This window comes from Prionailurus bengalensis, chromosome B1, assembly GCF_016509475.1.
Source record: "Prionailurus bengalensis isolate Pbe53 chromosome B1, Fcat_Pben_1.1_paternal_pri, whole genome shotgun sequence".
NCBI classification, from domain to species: Eukaryota; Metazoa; Chordata; class Mammalia; order Carnivora; family Felidae; genus Prionailurus; species Prionailurus bengalensis.
The window spans coordinates 153942445-153964647 of record NC_057344.1 but is presented as its reverse complement, the minus strand read 5'-3'; the positions used below and the strand labels follow the sequence as shown (position 1 = coordinate 153964647).

Genomic DNA, 22203 nt, shown 5'->3' with positions numbered 1-22203 from the left:
ATATAGTAAGTTCTATTTTTGATGGAGGGACACGTTACATGAGACTCATTGCCCAATTTGGTCTAGTCTACTTTGCATAGATTCATTCTCCTAAAGACCCTGTAAACTGATTTATATCTAGATGTGTCAGAGGAGTTATAAAATACCAAATAAACCAATAAATAACCCAATCTATAAAGATATCATTGGACACAAATTTATAGATCTATGTATTTCTCAGAAAAAAAGATTTATAACCCTCATGATATATTTTAGGTTCAGACTTTAGGGGTGTTTGCTTTGTTTTTAGAAATGGTATGTTCTGCAAGAGTGATAGAAATGGAAAGAATATGCATTTTAAGATATTATAATAGGGAAGTGGCCTGAGAGAAGACAGATCATGTCAATCAGGTTCCCAGTTCCAAAATTTGAACAGGAATTTACAGCTTGAGGTAATGTCCATTCCTTTATATCCAAACAGCCCAGTAAATAAAAGAATAAAACATAAGGATAATATTTTTAGTATGTTTATTTTAATTAATTTAAATTAATTCTACTAAATATTTTTAATGAATTGTTATGTCCTAAATATGTAAACTATATAAAAAGCAGAAACTACATATTCCCGTTTTTTCCTCTTATGATTGCCCACAGCTGACATTTAGTTTTTTAACAAATTCATCAATAAATGGATTATGAAAAGTTGGTTGTGAAGTGGCAACATCTTAGAATTATTTCCCAATTGATATAGCTACTGATAGCATTAAATGTGTCCATTTCCCAAACTACAAAACTCCTTGACCAAACTCACATCACTTATATGAAGATATCATGTATATACATACCTCATTCAAATCAGAAATAGAGCCTCTTTTGTCTTTTTTTTTATGAAAGCAGGGAATGTATAAGTTTTTTATATTCCCAGAATCTTCACCTTGACAAAAAAATCACTATTGTTGAAAATACACAAGAATTTCAGAATTTGATGATGTATTTACTTCATAAGTGTATTTTACTTATAAGGTGAGAATTTTGACACTCAGGGAGACTATGGTATAAAGAAACATATTTGGGACAATATATTATATAAACAAATTATTGTGATTTTGTTTAATGTCTATAATTATTTTTTAGATTGTTAAATCAGAAAGTAGAGGACATTTGGAGAAATTATACATTACTTTGGAATAGCCATGAAAATATAACTTAGAATGCTATTTTTATGTTGTTTTTATTAATCATGAAGGCTTGGTAGGCAATTCTATATTGCTCTGTCAGTTATCAAAGAAGAAATTTTACATGTTTTTACATGATTTTATGTGTTTCCATTTGCCAAATATAGAAATAAAAGCTAAGACATATTGTACCTGCAGAAATTTTTTTATTTTCAAAAGTTTTTCTCCGATTAAACTTAGCTGCTTGAACCTCTCATTTGTGCAGTATCCTATTTGCTGAGACATCATATCTGCTCACCTTTGAGAAGACTTTAGGAGCAACAGTGTGACTGCTGAGCTACTGATCCACTTAGAACAATTATTATTCTTGTCCACTAAGGACAAATCCTATGGCCTGCTTTGAAATCCTAGGGTAATAAAAATGGAAGTATTTTGTTTTGTTTTAAGTTTTTTTTTTTTAATTTTAATTCCAGATAGTTAACATACAGTGTTATATTAGTTTCAGGTGTACAATATAATAATTCAACAGTTCCATACATTACCCTGTGCTCATCATGACAAGTGCACCTCTTAGTCCCCATCATCTACTTAGCCTATCCCATTCCATAACCATCAGATTGTTCTCTATAATTAGGAGTCTCTTTCTCTCTCTATGTCTCTCCCCCCCCCCCATTCTTAAAGCCCCAATAGGATTGAAATCATATGGTATGTCTTTCTCTGACTGACTTATTTCACTTAGCATAATACCCTTATCTCCATCTATGTCATTGCAAATTGGATGATTTCACTCTTTGCTATGGCTGAAGAGTATTCCATTGTATGTATATACCACATCTTTATTTAGCAATCAATGGACATTTGGGTTGTTTCATATCTTGGTTATTGTAAATAATGCTGCGGAAACAAAAGAGTATATGTATCCCTTTGAATTAGTGTTCTTATATTCTTTGGGTAAATGCCTAGTAGTGCAATTATTGGTCAAAGATCTTCTAATCCTATAAGAATATGCAAAGTTCCTCAGTTCGTATCAGTCTGAATCCAGTTAAGAAAACATAAACTACTCTTTGTCTTTCAACAAAGGGATGATTATCACAGGTGGCTGATAACATAGATGCATTCAGTGTATGTGGTTTAATTCATAGTACCTACTGTTAATACTTTCAAATGAGTCCATGATATTTTGCTGAATAGGTATTAGGTAATTAAAGCTATGCGTCTTCCTCTGAGATATTTTAATACTATATATTTAGGGAAGATAACAGAGCTTTTCAAAGGGGTGCTTTTGTTATTTCTTGAATAATTTACTACATATATTAATGATAAACACCCACAGAAGGTATATATACCTACATTTACCAAGAACATTTTACAAATATGTATATAATCTAAGAACTTTAATTAGAATATTTTGATTATGTAAAACTTAGAACGCTGCAGAAATTAACCAATCTAAAAAATCCCAGTTTAAAAATAAGGAAACTCAGAATTTCTTTAAAATTTTTAACTAATGTGTACTTGATTTTTATAACATCAGTCATCTCTTTGTCAAAATATATATGCATAGTCACATGCATACTTACATATATGCAAACAAGGTTTGAGAGGACATAGGAATTTAAATATGTAAAAATAAAGCAAAAAATATTTCCACTCTTAATTAAAAAAAATTTCCAATGTATTGTCATCACATATAGTCCATTTGAAGTATACATAATTCAATATATATTTACATATAAATGTAATTTATATGTAAATATAAATATATATTTTGATACAAAGTATATATTCAAATGATTTAGTAAATAATGTCTAGAAGATATTTTTAATTATTATAGTTTCAGAATGACAACATACAATGTATGTATGAATAAATAAATATGTTTCACGAGAAATTATGTTTCACTTTTAATATTGGTAGAATTTTCACTAGAAATTGAAATACTACTGTGACATATTATACTTTTCAATAACATGCTAAACAATAAAGAAAATAATAAATTACCATCAAAATGTGTAAAATTCAGGTGATTTAAAATCACAAATTTTTAGTTTATAATTCAGATATTTTAATTGTCTTAAGCAGATAGTATTATGAAACATTTAATGAAGTAAGAAAATCTTGTTCAAAGACCAATCCCTTGAAAATATTTGGATGTATCTTTTATTAGTCGTATCTACAGTTTCTGCTTTTTATTTGCCTCAAGTTTATTACTCTAAAGTTAGCTAGAATCTACCACTTAATATTTTTATTCAATAAAAGTACTGTTTGTTTTGAATTTCTGTTACATAATAGTCAACTATTGACCAAGTTTGATTTAGTGAATTTATATACTATTTTTATATACATGAGATATGATAAGTTATTTTTACTACAGTATGAATGGAATCATGGCTGATTTTCTATGCATATAAGAATTGAATTTCTTCAAATAAATCTTATGCTTCTTTTGTGCCCACAAAGACATCTGGATACTCATCAGAAGTGTAAAAACCCCAACTAGAAGAAAAAAGAAATAATTATCCTTTCTTATTTTTATGATCAATATACCCAGTTATACTGGGAAAAAAACTATCTTATGTAGCTCTTAAAATATTTCTCAAATGTTGCATACTTCTATATCAATTTTCTTTACTCATATTAATTGCTTAGCATAATATATGTTCATCCATATTTATTGTGTAGTTGAAGAAACATAGAAAGTATATAGCAGAGTTCAAAACAATCCACATTTTTTATATCCCACTGCCATAAAGTATTTCCAAATAAGGAATTGTTATCTCTTTGAATTGTTCAATAATAGTTTTCTATATGCAGATAATATACGTCTACACACATGCATATGGCAAACCACAAAAATTATGATTTAAAAATTTTGTATAGTGAAATAAATAATGTGTGAAATGGATGTAATCCATATACTTTCCAATACATGAAGTTCAATGCAATTTAACTCTCTTATGTGTGTTAAAATGCCCAGCATTTGAGATTACACACTCATGATCCCAGCCTTCCATTCAGAGACATTCATGAACACTTGAAGGACATAACACATACATATGCTTATATTCATCATAAAAGAGATTTTCAAGTGAAGTGCATTATTAACACAACTTCTTATGAGTAAATCCTTTTTGCTTATTTAATTTTTGGGGGCTACATTAAGCCATAAGTACCTAGAGATTTTTGTTCCAATATATTTTAATGCTGCTAAAAATATCCAAAATAAAGATAAAAATGAAAGCAAAAAAATCCTTTTGCAAAAATGCCAAACTTTAGCACTACAGAAACTTGTTCTCAGAAATCACTTATCCTAAAAGAGCATTTACTTAAATGTCAAATAACCAAGGTCTTACCTGGCAGTGTTTGTGTCATGACAGTGAAACTAATCCATGATCCAATCTGTTATATTAAAGCATAAATTAATACTATGATTAATCTAGGAATTTTTCATTTGTGGTTTTAAATAGGTAATGTGAAGCTTAAAACACGATAGAAAAACTACTGGTAGAAATACATTTTCCCCAAATAAAGATTTTGTTGTTAATTAGGATAATCATAAAGAATCCCATAAACAGCATCATATTCATAAAATAAGAAATGAAAGACATTGTTCCAAAAACTTTGATAAAAAACAGAATCCTGAAACATCTCAAGACATTTTATATGAAAATTATAAAATTTTGTTTAAAAAAATATATATGGAAAGATATTCATTTTCTGCAGGGAAAATTGTAGTTTACGTAAATGTTCCAATTTCCCATGCCTATAACTCGAATTGAATCCATATCATAATTTATATCTTTGTCTATCCCTATATATACAGATAAATCCTCTGTATAATTATATATGTTAAACTTTAATACTTGTAAATATAGAAACACATGCATTTAGTTTCTCATAGAATAAAGTTTAATTATTTACATACATAAATAGCATACCTCATAGGTGTAGTTAGGACATGAAACCAGAAAAAACATCCATGTGAAGGGGTTATAATTTGGACTTGGAAAACAGGCATTAACTCCTTTTAGAAAGAATAAAATATCAATGATGGTACATACTGCAATTTAATCATATATGTATTATATAATTCTAAATTCCCTAAAACAACTTACACCACATAAAATGTCATCAATTATTTATAGAACCAACTTCCCAAATTACTCAGAAGAGTCCCAGTTTCAAATGCTATGGCCTTTTGACTCAAACAATATACCTGTAATTTTCTATGTCTACAGCTATGTTGCCATACATTTATACAATATACCATGATAATCAGTTCTTTAAAATTTAATACAAAAATGTTTTTTTGCATAATAGTTGCAGCTGAATTACATACTACAATTAGTAAATATGCTTTAACAATTGCATGCCTCTTCTCTTTTAGTGTCAAAGAAGATATTTTTGGTTGAGATTGTTTAATACTTCAAACCTCCCTTTCTATTTAATTAGTGAAAATCCAAAAGGAATTTTTTAAGGATGTCATTTATATCAGAAAAGTGTGAAAAATCTCTCATAAGAGGATTACAATGAATATCAGCATAGTTAATATTCAGAAATACCACATAAATTATTTCTGCTCAGCAATCAGGGTTGTTATTTACAATTTTCATTATACTTAGCATATTGTCACTTGATTTTTGTGATTCTTTGCCTTTTAATTTTGTTCAAGAAATATTTTAGATAGCATATTAAAATGATTTCAAGTTGAACTTTGAGCTGTGACATTTATAAAAGTAAATATGAATTATAAAATTACTGTTTATTCTCCGTAACAAGTTTAATTGGATAACACATCAACTAATCTCTTTTAGTTATAATTCTAAAGTCATAATGAAATGCCAGTATGTTGTTTTCAGAGTTGTATCTATTGTTAAAATATCAACAAAAAATATATTAGGTACTGTACAGATTTCACGTACTGCTCATTTCAAGATAAAGATAAATACATATGCCATTTAATATCATATTCTCTTGATAACATTCATGTAAATGTCTTTGTGTAATGCCCATATATTCATCAAAAGAAAAATAATTGAGGGAGCACCTGGGTGGCTCAGTCTATTAAGCCCTGGACTCTTGCTTGCAGCTCACATCGTGATCTCACAAACCTGTGAGATGGAGCCCAGCATCAGGCTCTAGCACTGACAATGCAAAGCCTGCTAGGGATTCTTTTTTTCCCTTGCTCTGTGCCCCCACCCTGCTCATGCGCGTGTGTGAGTGCTCTCTCTTTCTCTTTATCACAATAACTAAATAAACTTAAAAAAAAAAGGGAATTCCCAAACTCAAAATAGATATGGCCAAAGCAGGAAGAAAAAAAGAAAAGATGAGAGTTGATTGAACTCAAGAAAGAAATTGTAGAAAAAGAAAAAAAATTATCTCAGTAATATAGACATTTCAATTTTCCTAAGAGTAGAATGTTCACTAGAATAGGGGATATTAAGTAGATGAACAAAACCAGCCAAAACAAGCAAACAAGAAGGAAAAAAATAGAAAGTGATAGATATATAAGATATAAAATATAATACATATACAATTTACCCCCTGACCCAGTCCACAAAGCAACAAAACAAATTTTAAATTACAAAACTTTCTGGTACTAAAAAAAGGGACATGAATCAGTGTCCTGGAAAATTACATCACGTATCTGGGAAAACTGACCTGAAATGATCAACTCTGAGACACACCTCACAAAATTAATAGATGTAGTGATAAGGAAAAATTCTTTTGAGTCTGAAGGCAAAAAGCCCAAGTCAATAAACAAAGAAGAGAAGATTAGATTTCTGATTTCTCAACAGCAACATACAAGCAAGATAAAAGGTGGAGTGAACCCTGAAGAAAAAAAAAAAGTTTTTTTCATTTGAACAATTCCAAAGTTACATTTGACTTTAGAAATATGATGATTTAAAAATTTTCATTTTCTTTATTTTTTAAATGTTTATTCATTTATTTTGAGAGAGAGAGAGAGAGTGCACAGGAGGGACAGAGAGAGTCCTAAGTAGGCTCCGTGGAGTCAGCACAGAGCCCTAGGAGTTGCTCAATCCTACAAACCATGAGATCATGACTTGAGCCAAAATTGAGAATGGGACACCCAGCCAATTGAGCCACCCAGGAAACCCTGAAATTTTCATTTTCATATAATGATACCAGAATCCAGACAAGATGAAGAAACTTGAGCAAGTTAATGTTGTTAAGGGTTCATAGTCAAGACTAAAATTAGTGATATTCATAACTTTGGTAATGTTAGTATTTTTATAGGACTGTATTGTGTTTCTACACAAAAACGAATCAGACTATCAGAACTTTTAGGCTTCAAATACATCCAAATAGAACTCAGTAACTCATGAATATAGATAAGATAAAAATGGCATCCAACCATCTAATTAAATGCGGGCTTTACTGTAAGGCAAAAGCAGACAGTAAACCACTATAGTACTGGCATTAATCTGTTAACACTTTTCAGCAAGAGAGAGTACAGATATTTTCAAATCATATTATAGTTATTTTAGATATCTATGTATCTTTATCTATCTCTATATGTTCATCAATACTCAAGAAGTTGAGTAGTTATCATAGGATTATGTAATGTAATAAACATGTTATATATTTTGGCTTTTTTATACATTCACAAATATACCAACATAATAAATTTCCTTTTTAATTCTATATGTGTAAGTATTATTCTGGAAAATGTTTCACCAGACTGCCAGAAATATGCAAGGCAAGAAAATGTTAAGACATTCAGGTAGATATTAAAACATACTTGAGACAAATACACGTTTATATTTTCAGTGAGATTGATAACAAAATGAAATCCAAATGTTGACCATTGTTATTTGAAAGTATAATATAATCATGTATCATGTACAAAAAACAGTGTGAATCCTTACATATAATTAAACCTGAATGACAGGACTGATTTACCAAGAATAGCTGTAGATAAACAGTATAAATTAAAAAAAATTTTTTTTTAGCTAACTACTGAATTCAAAATGTCCTCCTAGGCATTGCTATTTTATAGCTACTGTATTTGCTAAACAATGATCACTTTTATTAGAAAAAAGCTTAAGAAGTCAATTGAAATATAGTGAGATTGTGTCCATTATTATGCAAATTAGATCAAGATTAAGAGTTAAGAAATTAGATCTGTATCACTGAATTTTATATTGCCTTTATTAGTAATGTCTCTTTATTTTTTCATATATTTAAGTGAGGTTATCATTTGTTCTGAGGAGGGCATGCATACTTCATTTTAGAGAAACCATTATTAGGAAATATGATTTAGTTCAAATATTTGAAAAACTTAGGCATAAAGGGGCTAGCCTTGGGGCATATTGTCTTAAATGTTTCCAACTATTGCTTTAAAAAAGTGTTCACTTAACACTTTGAAAGTAATAATTAACATCACACTAGATTAACTCACACTAGAGAAGATAAAGAGAAAAAGGGACTAACCTGTGTGATTAGGATGAGACAAAATTACATTGATGAAATGATTTCCAGCTTCACAAATCTGTAAAACATTTAAAAGTTTTCACTGTGGTATACCTGTTCCTCTTTAAAAATTGTATTCTCTCTATATATACTAATGTCCATGTAATATATTAATTCCAAAGATCCAAGAGACATATTATTACTCTAATTGCAAGAAGAGGACATGTTGTATTGTAACAGTAAAAAAAGCTGTTGAATATATATTGAGTTAACATAATGAGTCACATTGAGGTAGAAACTTTGAAGATATTATTGACACCTTTTGATAACTAGGTTCAAATTTCCTTGTTAATCAGGCATTGCTGACTATATGCTTTGTAGTTGTTTTAGTAGGTAAAGTTCGCATGCTATGAAGAGGTAAGTCACGTCGGGAAAGATAGATTTGGCATAGGTTAACATGTTCTAAATTCATTAGCACAGCAGCACTACTTCAAGGGTGGTAGTGTGATTCCCAGGTGGATTCAGCTCAGTTTAGGAAATTTATTGTAAGAGGTACTGTCCCACCAAGACAGTTGCTGCTTGTCTGTCATCTGGCCCCTTGATCATGCACACTCCACATGTCCCTGTAAATAGGCCACTATGACCCTCTAAGAAGCTTGTGTTACTAACATCTTTGGAGAGGGGTTGGGGAGGGCTAATAATGTTCCCAATTTGCAACATGTATTCCCAGAAGTTACATGCCTTAGCTGATTAACACAAAGTGTGTATTCAACATTTAAATACTATGGTATTAATAACAGATTGTTATTCAAAACCTTTATCGTTTAGGGTCATCCAAAGTTTTACTATAATATATTCCATAATTGAGCATGTTTTTAACTCAGTGTCTTTAATGCTATTAATCTCTTAAAATATATCTGATTTTGTTCTTTTCAACAATTTCTGTATGGATTTATTCACATTTTGTAATTGTAGAAGAAGCTCCTAGTTTCTCAAGTTATCATTAGGAATCAAAGTTGAATTTCACATTTTCAGATAATAATTTTATAGTTGAACTTATTTGTAGGTGAATGTGGTTAAGAGTGTGGACTTTTGTTGGACTAATTTGTGTTCAAAAAGCACATCTTTTAACTTACTTATTAGAGATTATGTGATTAAGACATTTGAAATTTCATTTCTTCACCTAAATGCAAATATTACTTCCTATCTCATGATGATTATTTTAGGATGATTAAATGAAATCCAGTGTCTGACATATGAATTGCCCAATAAAATTATGATAATTTTAGTTACCAATATCATCAGTTAAAAACTTCTCCAGAGAATGATCCTACATTGATTGATCTTCTCTAAATTTCTGTGTCACACATTGGCTACACTACAAAACATATAATTACCAAATTAATAATTTGTTATATTTGTTTGATCTTAATACCTTTGCTCATCTTTCAGTCAAATAGAATGTCATACTCATTTTTCATGACTCACAGTGCCAAACACACAATGGAATATATGATAAGGGTAAGTAGTATTAATAAGCAAATTAGCAAATCTTTGTAAACAAATTATATTTTAGAAATATGGATTTTCTTCTGGTGAAATGTATTCACTTTTTGATTCTCAATATTTTATACTTATTCAACCATCAAAATATTTTCTCCTTCTTACTTTTTACAGCTAAATATGGAGACATCTATCTTCTACCCAAAGTATAGGCCATGGAAAAAAGAGCTTTTAGGCCTTAGTCAAACCACTAGAATAGCCGTAACTAATGCCATAATTTAAGATTATGTGCCCCGTGAAGGGCCCAGCCCCAAAATAAAACATATAACATACTGAAATAAGAAAAATAAAAAAAGGGGATTAAAAAAAAGTTGTAAATAAGCCAACTAGTCCATTGCTGTCTACCGATGAAATGCATATCTATATACATTCCAGGGGTGGAGAGAGAAAAATAAAAAAACATATCAGCTATATCCATATGCCTAGACATACTTAGCTTATCATCAACTTGGCAACTACATAATGGATTTTAAAGAGCAATGTGACTATTTTCAATTTTCACCTTAAGCATTGGGTTTGAAATTCTGAAGAATGAATGAGTCCACTATAGGCTAACTGCCCTAAATAGAAGTGGTTGATATAATTTCCTCTTGGATCCGGGCTGAGTAAGATTAGAAAATTCAGTCAGTGCTATAAAACTCAATATACGGTTCTATTACCAAATAAAATTTCAGAAGCACATTAAATGTGAAACACTGGAACACTTTTCAATATGATTTATACATTTCTCCTGGATTGATTCTTTTCTAAATTAGATGTATTCATCTGGCACATTATATGTTAACACAACAATTTCATAAATAAAGCTTGAGGAAGTTGCTATCATTAGGTTTGATTTTTACGTTACTTAAAATTTAAATTATCTTATGTAGCAAAACATACAGATGCAATCTACTATGAACTGTGTATGATTCCTACGTAACACCGATGGTAAAGACATTGTAGATAATAAGTACACAGGAACATAAGAAAAAATGCCAAGGAAACATTGTCCAGATATTTTAAGAAAAAATTTATATTTAAATAATACGTGCAAGAAGAAGCAGTTTTCCTGCATCATAGTAGTAGAACAAATGAGTTTCAAAATATTTCATTTGATTTGCTCATATACAAATTGATAATTTGGAACAATGTTACCTTCTTTCAAAAAGTTTAATTAAAAAATAAGTTTATATTTTCCAGACACATTCACAGAGAGATCAGCAACTCAGGGGCATTGCCAGAATCACCTTACTTACAAAGAACAAGATGACCTAGATTTTAAAAGTCACTAGGAGTTTTTGCACAACAATGTGGATACACTTAACACTACTGAGTTGTGCACTAAAAATGGGTAAGATAGTAAATTTTATTCTCTTTGGGTTTTTACCATAGTTAATGTTTTTTTACTTCCCTGGATATATTGTTTTAATTGCAAAAGAATTTTAGAAGAGTAAATAATGAAAATTCAAATGTATTTTCATTTGGAAGTATATGTGTTGCTTAAAGTAAATCTAAAAAAAATTTATTTTTGCTTGTTTCATATAATCTTTATTGAGTAGCTTGACTATATGTTGCGTCATACTATATGAATAATAGGGTGTTAGTGATTCAATAATCAATTTTCCTCTTGAGCGTTAACATTATATTGATAAGTATAAAAATAAATTTGTCAGCTAATTGGAAGTATCACAGTGTTTACATGAGAAAATAATCTTTTCCTTGAATGTTTTGATTTAGGAAGTAAATGGAAACACTTTTATTTTTTCAGCACCCTCAGTATTCTTAGTTCTTTGACATTTCAATTTTGTTTTTAATTAGTATTACTAAATATTTAACAATGTGGGATGGGTGAAATAGGTGATGGAATTTAGGAGTGCACTTGTGATGAGCACTGGGTAATGTAAGTGTTGAATTACTGTGTTGTACTCTTGAAACTAATATTACATTGTATGTTAACTAACTGGACTTTAAATAAAAACTTAAGGATAAATATATAGACCTTAAGAAATATATAATAATATGCATATGGGGCAGGGAAGTATCAAATTAATAGCTCATAAAGGACTTTTTAGTTACTATATCAGAAGTGTGGTTGTCCAAATTTTTATCAAAATATTTACCATTAAATCCCACTGTTTCCATATTGAAAGATCAGAATATATGGAATTTCAGTAGTAAAGATGCTTCCTGTTTACTACTCGGTACTGTACCTCAGTCCATAGCATGTTGTCATTGTGGTAAAGATGCCTATGACCAATGTCTAGAAGAAGGCCAACTTGCAGAGATCCACTTTTTTTTAAAGTTTTTATTTACATTCTAGTTAGTTAACATATAGTGTAATATTGGTTTCAGGAATAGAATTTAGTGATTCATCACTATGTTCATCTGTTCTATTTCTTAAATTCCACATATGATTTAAATCATATAGTATTTATCTTTCTCTGGCTATTTCACTCAGTATAATATACTTTAGCTCAATTCACATTGTTGCAAATGGCAAGATTTCATTCTTTTTGATTGCTGAGTAATACTCCATTGTGTGTGTGGGGGGGGATGGATGTATACAACATCTTCTTTATCGATTCATCAGTTGATGAATGTTTGGGCTCTTTCCATAATCTGGCTATTGTTGATAATGTTGTTATAAGTATCAGGGTGCATGTGCCCCTTCAAATCAGTATTTTTGTATCCTTTGGGTAAATACCTAACAGTGCAATTGCTAGATCATAGAGTAGTTCTATTTTATCTTTTTGAGGAAATACATACTGTTCTCCAGAGTGGCTGCCCCAGTTTGCATTCCCACCAACAGTGTAAGAGAGTTCCCCTTCCTCCACATCCTCAACAACATCTGTTGTTTCTTGTGTTGCTAATTTCTGTAATGTTCTTTCTTGCAAGCTTCATCAAGTGAAGCATTCTCTACTTATATAACTGAAAATTATGCACCTAGGGAACAAACTCTAAACATCCTAATATAGAATTTGTAGCCATCAAATAGTCAGGCTGTGTATTTTGTCTTAGTAAAATTATTTTGGTTTCCACTGTAAAAGTCAGTAATCTTTATTCTGTGATGTAGTAATATTTTTATAGGAATTAAAATGATTATTTCTGTCTATATATGTTCTTCCCAAAGTTTCATATATGTTATATATGTTATCATTATTATTAGTTATTGGCAGATGTAAGTTTATCATTTGAGCAATGTAATGGTCATTTTATTAATATAATTAAAAAATAGAATCTGCTAAAATGTTTCTAACACTGATAATCAGGTGTGTTTTGCATTTCAGCTCTTAATTTTTCTATTTATAGTAAGTATTATTATTATAACTTGTGTCTTATTTATTTTATCTTAATATTTCAAGGAAAATATTGGATCACTATATAATTATGGTGCAAGCTTCCTCTGTGCTATGTATCAACTATTATAAGCTTGAGAAGTTAGTTTCTACTCTTAGGGATAAAATATATTCACACAGACATGCTATTTGATAATACAAGCCAATATTATACTGTTTTAGCATAGGTTTTATAGCATGATAATTTATATCACTATGATCATAATATTCTAATAATTTATTTCAACTCCTAATCTCTATTTTTATTATGAAACTCATTTATATACATTTCTATAAGAAAGGATAACATGTATCCAATATGAGTAATATTATATCCAATATGAGTAAATATTGGAGTAAATATATCCAATATGTTAATTATGGATTTATCAGAAAATATATATACTAAATGATACTTTTTTTCATTAAGATTTTTTTTTTAGAGCAGTTTAACATTTATAGCAAAATCCAGAGGAAGGTGCAAAGATTTTTCATGTACTCCCTGCTCTAGTACATGTATAAGCTCTCCCATTATCAATATCCTCCACCAGAGTGGTACATTTGTCACAACTGATGAACCACAATAACACATTATAATCATCCAAAATTCATGGTTTGCATTATATGGCTCACTCTTGATGTTGTTTGTACATTCTAAGTTTGGACAAATGTATATTGCCATATATCCATCATTATGGTATCATGCAGAGTCTTTTACTGTCCTAAAAATTCTCTGCACTCTTCCTGTTCATTTCTCTCTTCAATCCTTGACAACCACTGATCTTGTTACTCTTTCCACAGTTTTGCCTTTTCCAAAATGTTATCTGTTTGGAATCATACAGTATTTAGCCTTTACAGAATGGCTCCTTTTATTGATTAATATTCCTTTAATCTTTCCCCATGTCCTCTCATTACTTCACAGCTCATTACTTTTCAGCGCTGAATAATATTCCATTATCTGGATGTGTCATAGTTTATCCATTTACCTGCTTTGGCTTAGTTGCTTCCAAGTTTGGGCAATTATGAATGAAACTGCTATAAACATCCATTTGTAGGGTTTTGTGTAGTCATAAGCTTCTAATTCCTTTGGGTAAACAAGGAGCACAATTGTTGGAAAGTACAGTAAAAGTGTATTTAAGAAACTGCCAAGCTGCTTCCCAAAGGGGCTGGATCATTTTGCATTCCCATAGCAATGAATGAGAGTCGCTGTTGTCCCTCATCCTTGTCATCATTTGGTGCCATCAGTGCTCTAGATTCTTGGCCATTCTAATCAGTTTGTAGTGCTACCTCATTTCAATCTGCAGTTCCCTGATAGCATATGACTTGGAGCATCTATTTGTATGCTATTTACTATCTGTATATCTTCTTTGGTAAGGTGTCATTTTTGAATTCAGCTGTTTATTTTCTTATTCTTGCATTTTAAGAATCCATTATATATTCCAGATAATGGTCTTTTATCAGATGTGTCTTTTGCAAATATTTTTTTCCTGGTCTATGCTTTTCTTCCCATTCTTTTGATATTGTCTTTTGGAGATCAGAAGTTTTTAATATTAATGAAGTCTAGCTTATTGGTTATATTCTTCTTGGATCATTTGTTAGTGTTATATCGAAAAAGTCATCGTGGTACCTAAAGTCATCTAGATTTTCTCTTATGCTAACTCCTAAGAGTTTTATGGTTTTGAATTTTGCGCTTAAGTCTGTGATCCATTTTGAGTTAATTTTTGTGAAGGGTATAGGTCTGTGTCTGGATTGATATTGTGTGTGTGTGTGTGTGTGTGTGTGTGTGTGTATCTAGTTGTCCTAGCATCATTTTATTATGACTATTTTGTTCTATTGTATTGTCTTTGCTCTAACCAATAAATTTCCCTTTTGAAAATGAGTAACTGTAGAGCTCTAAACAAAAGTTTAGATATTGTATTTATATTATTACAGGGTATGAAAAGTAAATTTTAGTAGTTATTTTAGGAATTTATTTGTTGCATGAGACTAATATTTTATTGTACAAAACTCATTATAAGAGATGATATTTTCACTAAAAATTATAACTCAAAGTATTTGATTTGAAATTTAGTGTTTAAAATAGTTTACTTTGTTTATGTGGTCTATCTCATTATCACATTTCTGGGGGTCCCTGCATTATTTTTTTAATACATAGAGCTTTCATGAAATATTGTATAAGACAAGAATGTGCACATATGGTAAAGAATATAGTATAAAAATAGCATCATAGAGTAAAATTTTAAAAAAGATACTTCAGAAATGTTGACTATGTGGTAAATGATTATTAAAAATACATTTATGATTATTATTTTTTCAGACATTTTTATATATTAGCTTTGATTCTACATATTTTAGCAATGATATATTTTATCATTATAGTAGTAGCTGTTTTTAATTTAAATTATTACTGTTTTTAGAAGTAAGTCAGTTTCAGCTAAAACATAAATGATAATTATAACAAATTATAATAAAATCAATTGCCATTAATTTTACATTATTATTTTTAAAACTAGTTTCTAAACAAATTATTTAAGAAGCAGTAGTAACTCCAGCCAAATTTGCGTATAAAGTTGATTCCTATTTATGTTATTAGGTATCTTAGATACTTGAGGGGATTTGCAAAGAAATTAAATTGACAAATGATGAGAAAAGGTAGAGTCCTATATTTTAAGTTTTCAATAAAAAAGTAATGTGAATCTTTTTTATTGGTGTCTATAACTGTCTATCAACAGTAAGCAAAAGATAGAAAAAACTGTCACAAACAAACCTGAGCACGATGCTGAGAATAAAAGCATTACCTGTGGCACACTTTTCCTCCCTTATTTATCTCCCCCCCACAAATACCAAACATTCAAACAGTTTCCTGGCCTTACTGCAGTTCCCATTGCATGGCCCCACTCTCCTCCAGACTTGCTATGATATATGCTATGATATATAGTGTTCCTAGCACCCTCTCTCCTAATCAAAAATTACTGTTCTATGCCCAAGGTCCTTCTTGGTTCAGTGTTACAAGTGAAGTTGTGAATGCTTGAGAAGAGCATAATTTATTACCTCTCCAAGAATATTTTCATTAAAAAAAAAATTAACCTAAATGACTGGATAACTAATGGTGAGACTGAAGACACAGAGAGCAAAACAGGAAGTAGAGTGATTTTCAGTGTTTTGCAAACCATGTCTTATATGTTATCTATTCTCTCATTTCCTACGTTGTTGAAGACAGTAAGAAATTCAGGAGAAAAAATTCCTCTTCTGGTGAAGTGCTCAATGTACAAAGAATTGATGAACTGTAACTGCTCCTGGAGAGTAAAACTAAACTGAGAAGAAGAGAGGATAAAGAAAACAGGAATATTATTTATAAAATAGCAAAATATTAAAAATTATAGAATATATTTTGTTTTGCAATAGTGATTTTGTTTCTTTGTGGGTGGACTTGAGTTCAGAGAATGAAGAGAGGTCATAGAAATATGAAGATACTGGGTTATAGTGTATGTCCACATTATTTCTAGCAGAAAAACAAAGATCTAAAAGTTGTGGAGAAAAATATTATGATGCCTTTATAAATTTGCCTATTTTTGATTCTACTTGTTTGGTTTTTTTCCCTTATAGATTTTGTGATTTCAGAACATATTTGAGAGAACAAAGACACATTGAAAGTCAGAAAGAAGTTACACAGAGAGGGAGGTGGTAAAATACTTCTCAGAATATAATATAAGCATGGCAAAACTCACAAAAATCAAAGAGTTTCCAAAAGGAATTATACTCTACTTTGGAATGTTTTAAGTGTTCATTGTAAAGTGTGTTGTTTTGCTTACAGTATATTTTGCTTCATATATTAGAAAACAGAATGGCAGTAGAAAAAAAAAACAGAAGGCGGGAGCAGAAGACAAAATCATAATTGTTAATAGTCCACAAAATGCCTGATTCATACATAAGTCATTAAGAATTAATTATGACCTTATTGAACATAGTTCTCATACATTGTCTTCTAGCCAGGTGATAATGTGGCTCTACACAACAGAAGCAAATTCAACTTTAAATGAATAAAGCATTTTTTCTTAGATTAGGAGGGTACATATATCAACAAATGAAGAACAGGAAATTTTGCAAACATTTGCAGAAAAATTAGCACTTGGAATTAAGATAGGCATTTTCTGGTTAGACTTTATATTATACAAGACTGGCCTATGGATTTCCCCTGAGTTTCTTCACATAATAGTAATTAATTATAATATATGCTGACAATCTTACTATAATATAATTTTAGATGCACTTGACTTAAAAATATGTGCTTTTGGGGCACTTGGCTGGCTCAGTCAATAGAGCATTCAACTTTTGATCTCAGGGTTGCAAGTTGGAAGCTCATGTTGGGTGCAGAGATTACGTAAAATTAAACTCTTTAAGAAAAAAAAGATGCTTTTCTTTCCAAACCATTTGCATATACATTTTTGTGATATATGTGAAAGGCACACACTTAGGCATTCATTTATTATGAATGAAGAAAATTAACCTTGAAATACAGAATGTTATGCTCACAGAGATATGGTAGGTATCTTCAATTTAGGTGATAAATGTGCAAACTCAAACAACTCAGTTTTTATTACATTCTGTATTAGAATCAGTTTCCTAACTTACATCTTAATATCATATTTTATTTGTGAAAAATGAATGTGTTTTGCCTGCATCCAACATTATTAGGAAATTCCAGGGCTAGCAGGCCTTTTTAATTTGCCATCACAATTTATAATGTTAAGAGAATCCCAGTGGCCCCTCTACCTTATTTCTTAATGTCTACTTGCAACAGAATAGACAAAATTCAAAATTTTGACTTTTAAACAAGGTTTTCTCAGATAATACCATATATAATTGAAAACACAGATGTTTCTTTTTATCTTAATTTAAGTCTAGGATTGAGATAGTTAATGTTTGTTATGTGCTTAGAAATGTGGAATTAAAGTCATTTGTATTTACCTACTGTCTATATTGGACTTAGACAATGCTACTATTTATCACTATTTATTTTGAGACCTTGGCCCTTATAAGACAGCAACTATGATAAAATTATAAGACTTGCCTAATTCTCCTCCTTCTTTTTTCCCCATGTGAAATGTATAAAGAAACATTTATTAATAAAAGAATGTGTGAAGATTGAACACTAGTAGCTTAATTAGGAGGCAGCATCTTTAAAAATCCTGGGAAAAAATGTATAGTGCAAACTATTAGAATTTTGCTTGTTTCCAATTATACCTTTTTTACACTAAAATATTATAATTGTTATGACATTTTTAAAAAGCTGTAACTTTTTTTTATTTTTTTTTAACTTTTTTTCAACGTTTATTTATTTTTGGGACAGAGAGAGACAGAGCATGAACGGGGGAGGGGCAGAGAGAGAGGGAGACACAGAATCGGAAACAGGCTCCAGGCTCTGAGCCATCAGCCCAGAGCCCGACGCGGGGCTCGAACTCACGGAGCGCGAGATCGTGACCTGGCTGAAGTTGGACGCTTAACCGACTGCGCCACCCAGGCGCCCCAAAAGCTGTAACTTTTTTAAAACAAATTTTATTTTATACTAGAGCCATGGATTCATGGCTATACCACATTTGAAAAAAGGAAAGAATCAATAATATTATATAAATGGGAAATGTGTAAATATTTACACAGAAATAACGGAAACCAAGTTGCAAAACTCTTGTATAGTGGTTAACATCATAAGGAGAAGAAATATGAGAGAAATGATCATCCATGAAGTTAAAAATATATCAAAATAAAAACCAAATATGTGGTTATGGTTTTGTTTATCCACTAGTTAATTCTTCCATTTGCTCAAATTTACTGAGTAGTTAATATACAGAGATCATTAGATTTGGTACAATGTAGATTAGCAATAAAGGCATCAAAGTAAATAAACTGAAGCCTTACTATCTATGAATAATATAAACATGTGGAAAATTAAAAGGTGGTGATATACTTCTAATACATTCCCTTAAGAAATTATGAATAAAGAGGGGACTCCTGAGTGGCTGTCGGTTAAGCGTCCAACTTTGGCTCAGGTCATTATCTCAGGGTTTGTGAGGTCCAGCCCTGCATTGGGTTCTTTGACGTTAGCACAGAACCCACTTCAGATAATCTGTCCTCCTTTTTCCCTCCCCTTACCCCCCACTCTGTCTCTCTCAAAAATAAATAAATATTAAAAAAAATAAATTATAAATAAAGAAATAGTTTTTGTTATTCACTCAAGAAAGTAGTATTTCTACTATGTGCAAGACCAGGTGTTAAAAATATTAAAGCATGACCTGCCCCCACCACAGCCAACAAGTAGAGAATCTTATTATCTAAACTATTAATTAAAATACGCACACACACACACACGCACACACACACACACACACACACACACACCCAGGTTTACATGAGACCTTTTAACAAAGTGTGGTGTGTCATTTGTGCCTTGTATGAATGTGGGAGTGTAAGTTGTCTAATACAAACTTCACAAAGGATGTAGACTTATATATGAATCAAGGGAATTTATCAATACATCAGGGACAGGAATCATGAGAGTTAATCTATCAAGGACAGGAATGAGGAAGAACATGAACAAAGAATAAAAGTATGGGTTATATGGTGGAATTATAAGGTATATGAAGTAAAATATGTGTCTCATAAAATAATGCATTACAGAAAAACTAAATAATCTTTTGTGCTCAGATGGATGTGTACCCAATCCAAACAATGCATATGTAAAGTTAAACAGATTTATCTAAATAACTGGATTGAAAACAATTAGAAAAGATCTGTAATTCATTCAAAAAAGTAGATTTTGTTTTCATTCAGAATTAGTTAATTAACAATTATGCCAAAGTGTTTTTTTTTAATTTTATTATTATTTTTTAACATTTTTAATGCTTATATATTTTTGAGAGAGAGAGAGAGAGAGAGAGAGAGAGACCAAGAGCGAGTGGGGCAGTGGCAAAGAAAGAGACACATAGAATCAGTAGCGGGCTCCAGGCTCTGAGCTGTCAGCACAGAGCCTGCCATGGAGCTGAAACTCACAAACTGCAAGATCATGACCTGAGCGGAAGTCAGAAGCTTAATGGACTGAGCCACCCAGGCACCCCACCAAAGTGTTTTTTAAATGTCCATCTTTTAGATTCGTAAAACTTTTTGCTGTTAGGGGTTTATAAGTGTGCAGACAATAGGAAGAACTACTAAGTATGATTTTTTTTCAAAGTTTACTATACTTCAAAAATTTTAATCATTCTTTATAGATAAGTAGAACATTTTGATTAAAATATTTAGAGATTTGGGTTGCCTAGGAGGCTCAGTCAGTTAAGCGCCTGACTCTTGACTTCCGCTCAGGTCAGGATCTCACGACTGGTGGGATCATGCTCCATGTCAGGCTTTGCGCTGACGGCATGGAGCCTGCTTGGGAATCTGTCTCTCTCTCTGTCCTTCCCCACTTGGGCACAAGTTTGCACATATGTGAGCGCTTTCTCTCTCTCTCGTAAAAGTAAATAAATAAACTTAAAAGATTTAGAGAACTAAAAAAAAAAAAGATTTAGAGAGCCAATGGCTTGATTTGGGGAAGTTGTTTGACCTACTTCACTTAATAGCATTAACTACATAATATAAAAAGATATCATATTTTGTACATGGAAAATCCTCAAATATTTGTTTTGCATTTTTAATAACACTACAATTAGAGCAGGAATAGTAAAAAATATAAATAATACATACCAAAAAATTGATAGCAGATATTGTGACTTGCCGGTTTCCAAATGCTAGAAAGTAGGAAAAGAAGATGTAATGCATGCATTCACATTTTGGATTGTCTTGCTATAAACATAATTGAAGCAGTGTTTATTGGATATTACTATCCTCTAATCCAAAGTACTATGCTGTATATAATTGACCTTTGGGGGTAATACACTTGAAATTTAAAAGAATGAAATATTTTTGCTTTCCACATGAACTTTTCTTCTAGTTACCTAATGATATTTAGAATACAAATGGAATCTACTTTTAATTGGTATTATAAAATTCTTTGAAGGCAGATTTAATTTCTCATTTGTCACTTTAAAAGCACATCATTGATGTATGTGTGTTTCTGTGCCAGTACCATACTGTCTTGATGACTACAGCTTTGTAATCTAGCTTAAAATCTGGAATCATGATGTCTCCAGTTTGGTTTTCATTTTCAGGATTGTTTTAGCTATTCAGAGTCTTTGTGGTTCCATACAGATTCAAGGATTGTTTGTTCTAGTTTGTTCTGTGAAAAATGCTGGTGGTATCTTGATAAGGATTTCATTAAGTGTGCAGATTGCTTTAGGTAGTATAGGCATTTTAAAAATATTTGTTCTTCTAATCCATGAGCATGGAATGTTTTTCCATTTCTTTGTGTCCTCTTCAAAATCTTTCGTAAGTATTCTATGGTTTTCAGAGTACAGATCTTTTACCCTTTTAGTCAGAATGTATTATGCCAAGCGAAGTAAGTCAATCAGAGAAAAACAAATGTCATATGATTTCACTCATATGTGGAATTTAAGAAACAAAACAGATCAACATATAATAAGGGGGGAAGAGAAGAAAGGGAAACAAACTACAAGGAACTCAATGATAGAGAACAAACTGAGGGTTGACAGAGGGAGGTGGGTGGGAGATGGGCTAGATGGTTAAAGGGTATTAAAAAGGGCACTTGTGATGAGCACTGGGTATTGTATGTAAGTGATGAATTACTGAA

General features: G+C 30.8%; 1 protein-coding gene across 1 annotated transcript in view; it reads right to left on the bottom strand.

Annotated features, from left to right (window-relative positions):
• Nucleotides 1-1343: 1343 nt before the first annotated feature.
• TECRL (trans-2,3-enoyl-CoA reductase like) overlaps nucleotides 1344-22203 on the bottom strand; it is a 99633-nt gene continuing 78773 nt past the window's right edge. The window contains exons 8-12 of the mRNA XM_043572583.1: nucleotides 21201-21244; nucleotides 8611-8668; nucleotides 5094-5179; nucleotides 4509-4554; nucleotides 1344-3651 (exon numbers count right to left, since the gene is read on the bottom strand). Coding sequence (XP_043428518.1) covers nucleotides 3524-3651; nucleotides 4509-4554; nucleotides 5094-5179; nucleotides 8611-8668; nucleotides 21201-21244 — 362 coding nt within the window. The 3' untranslated portion in view covers nucleotides 1344-3523. The remainder of the gene's footprint in view (nucleotides 3652-4508; nucleotides 4555-5093; nucleotides 5180-8610; nucleotides 8669-21200; nucleotides 21245-22203) is intronic.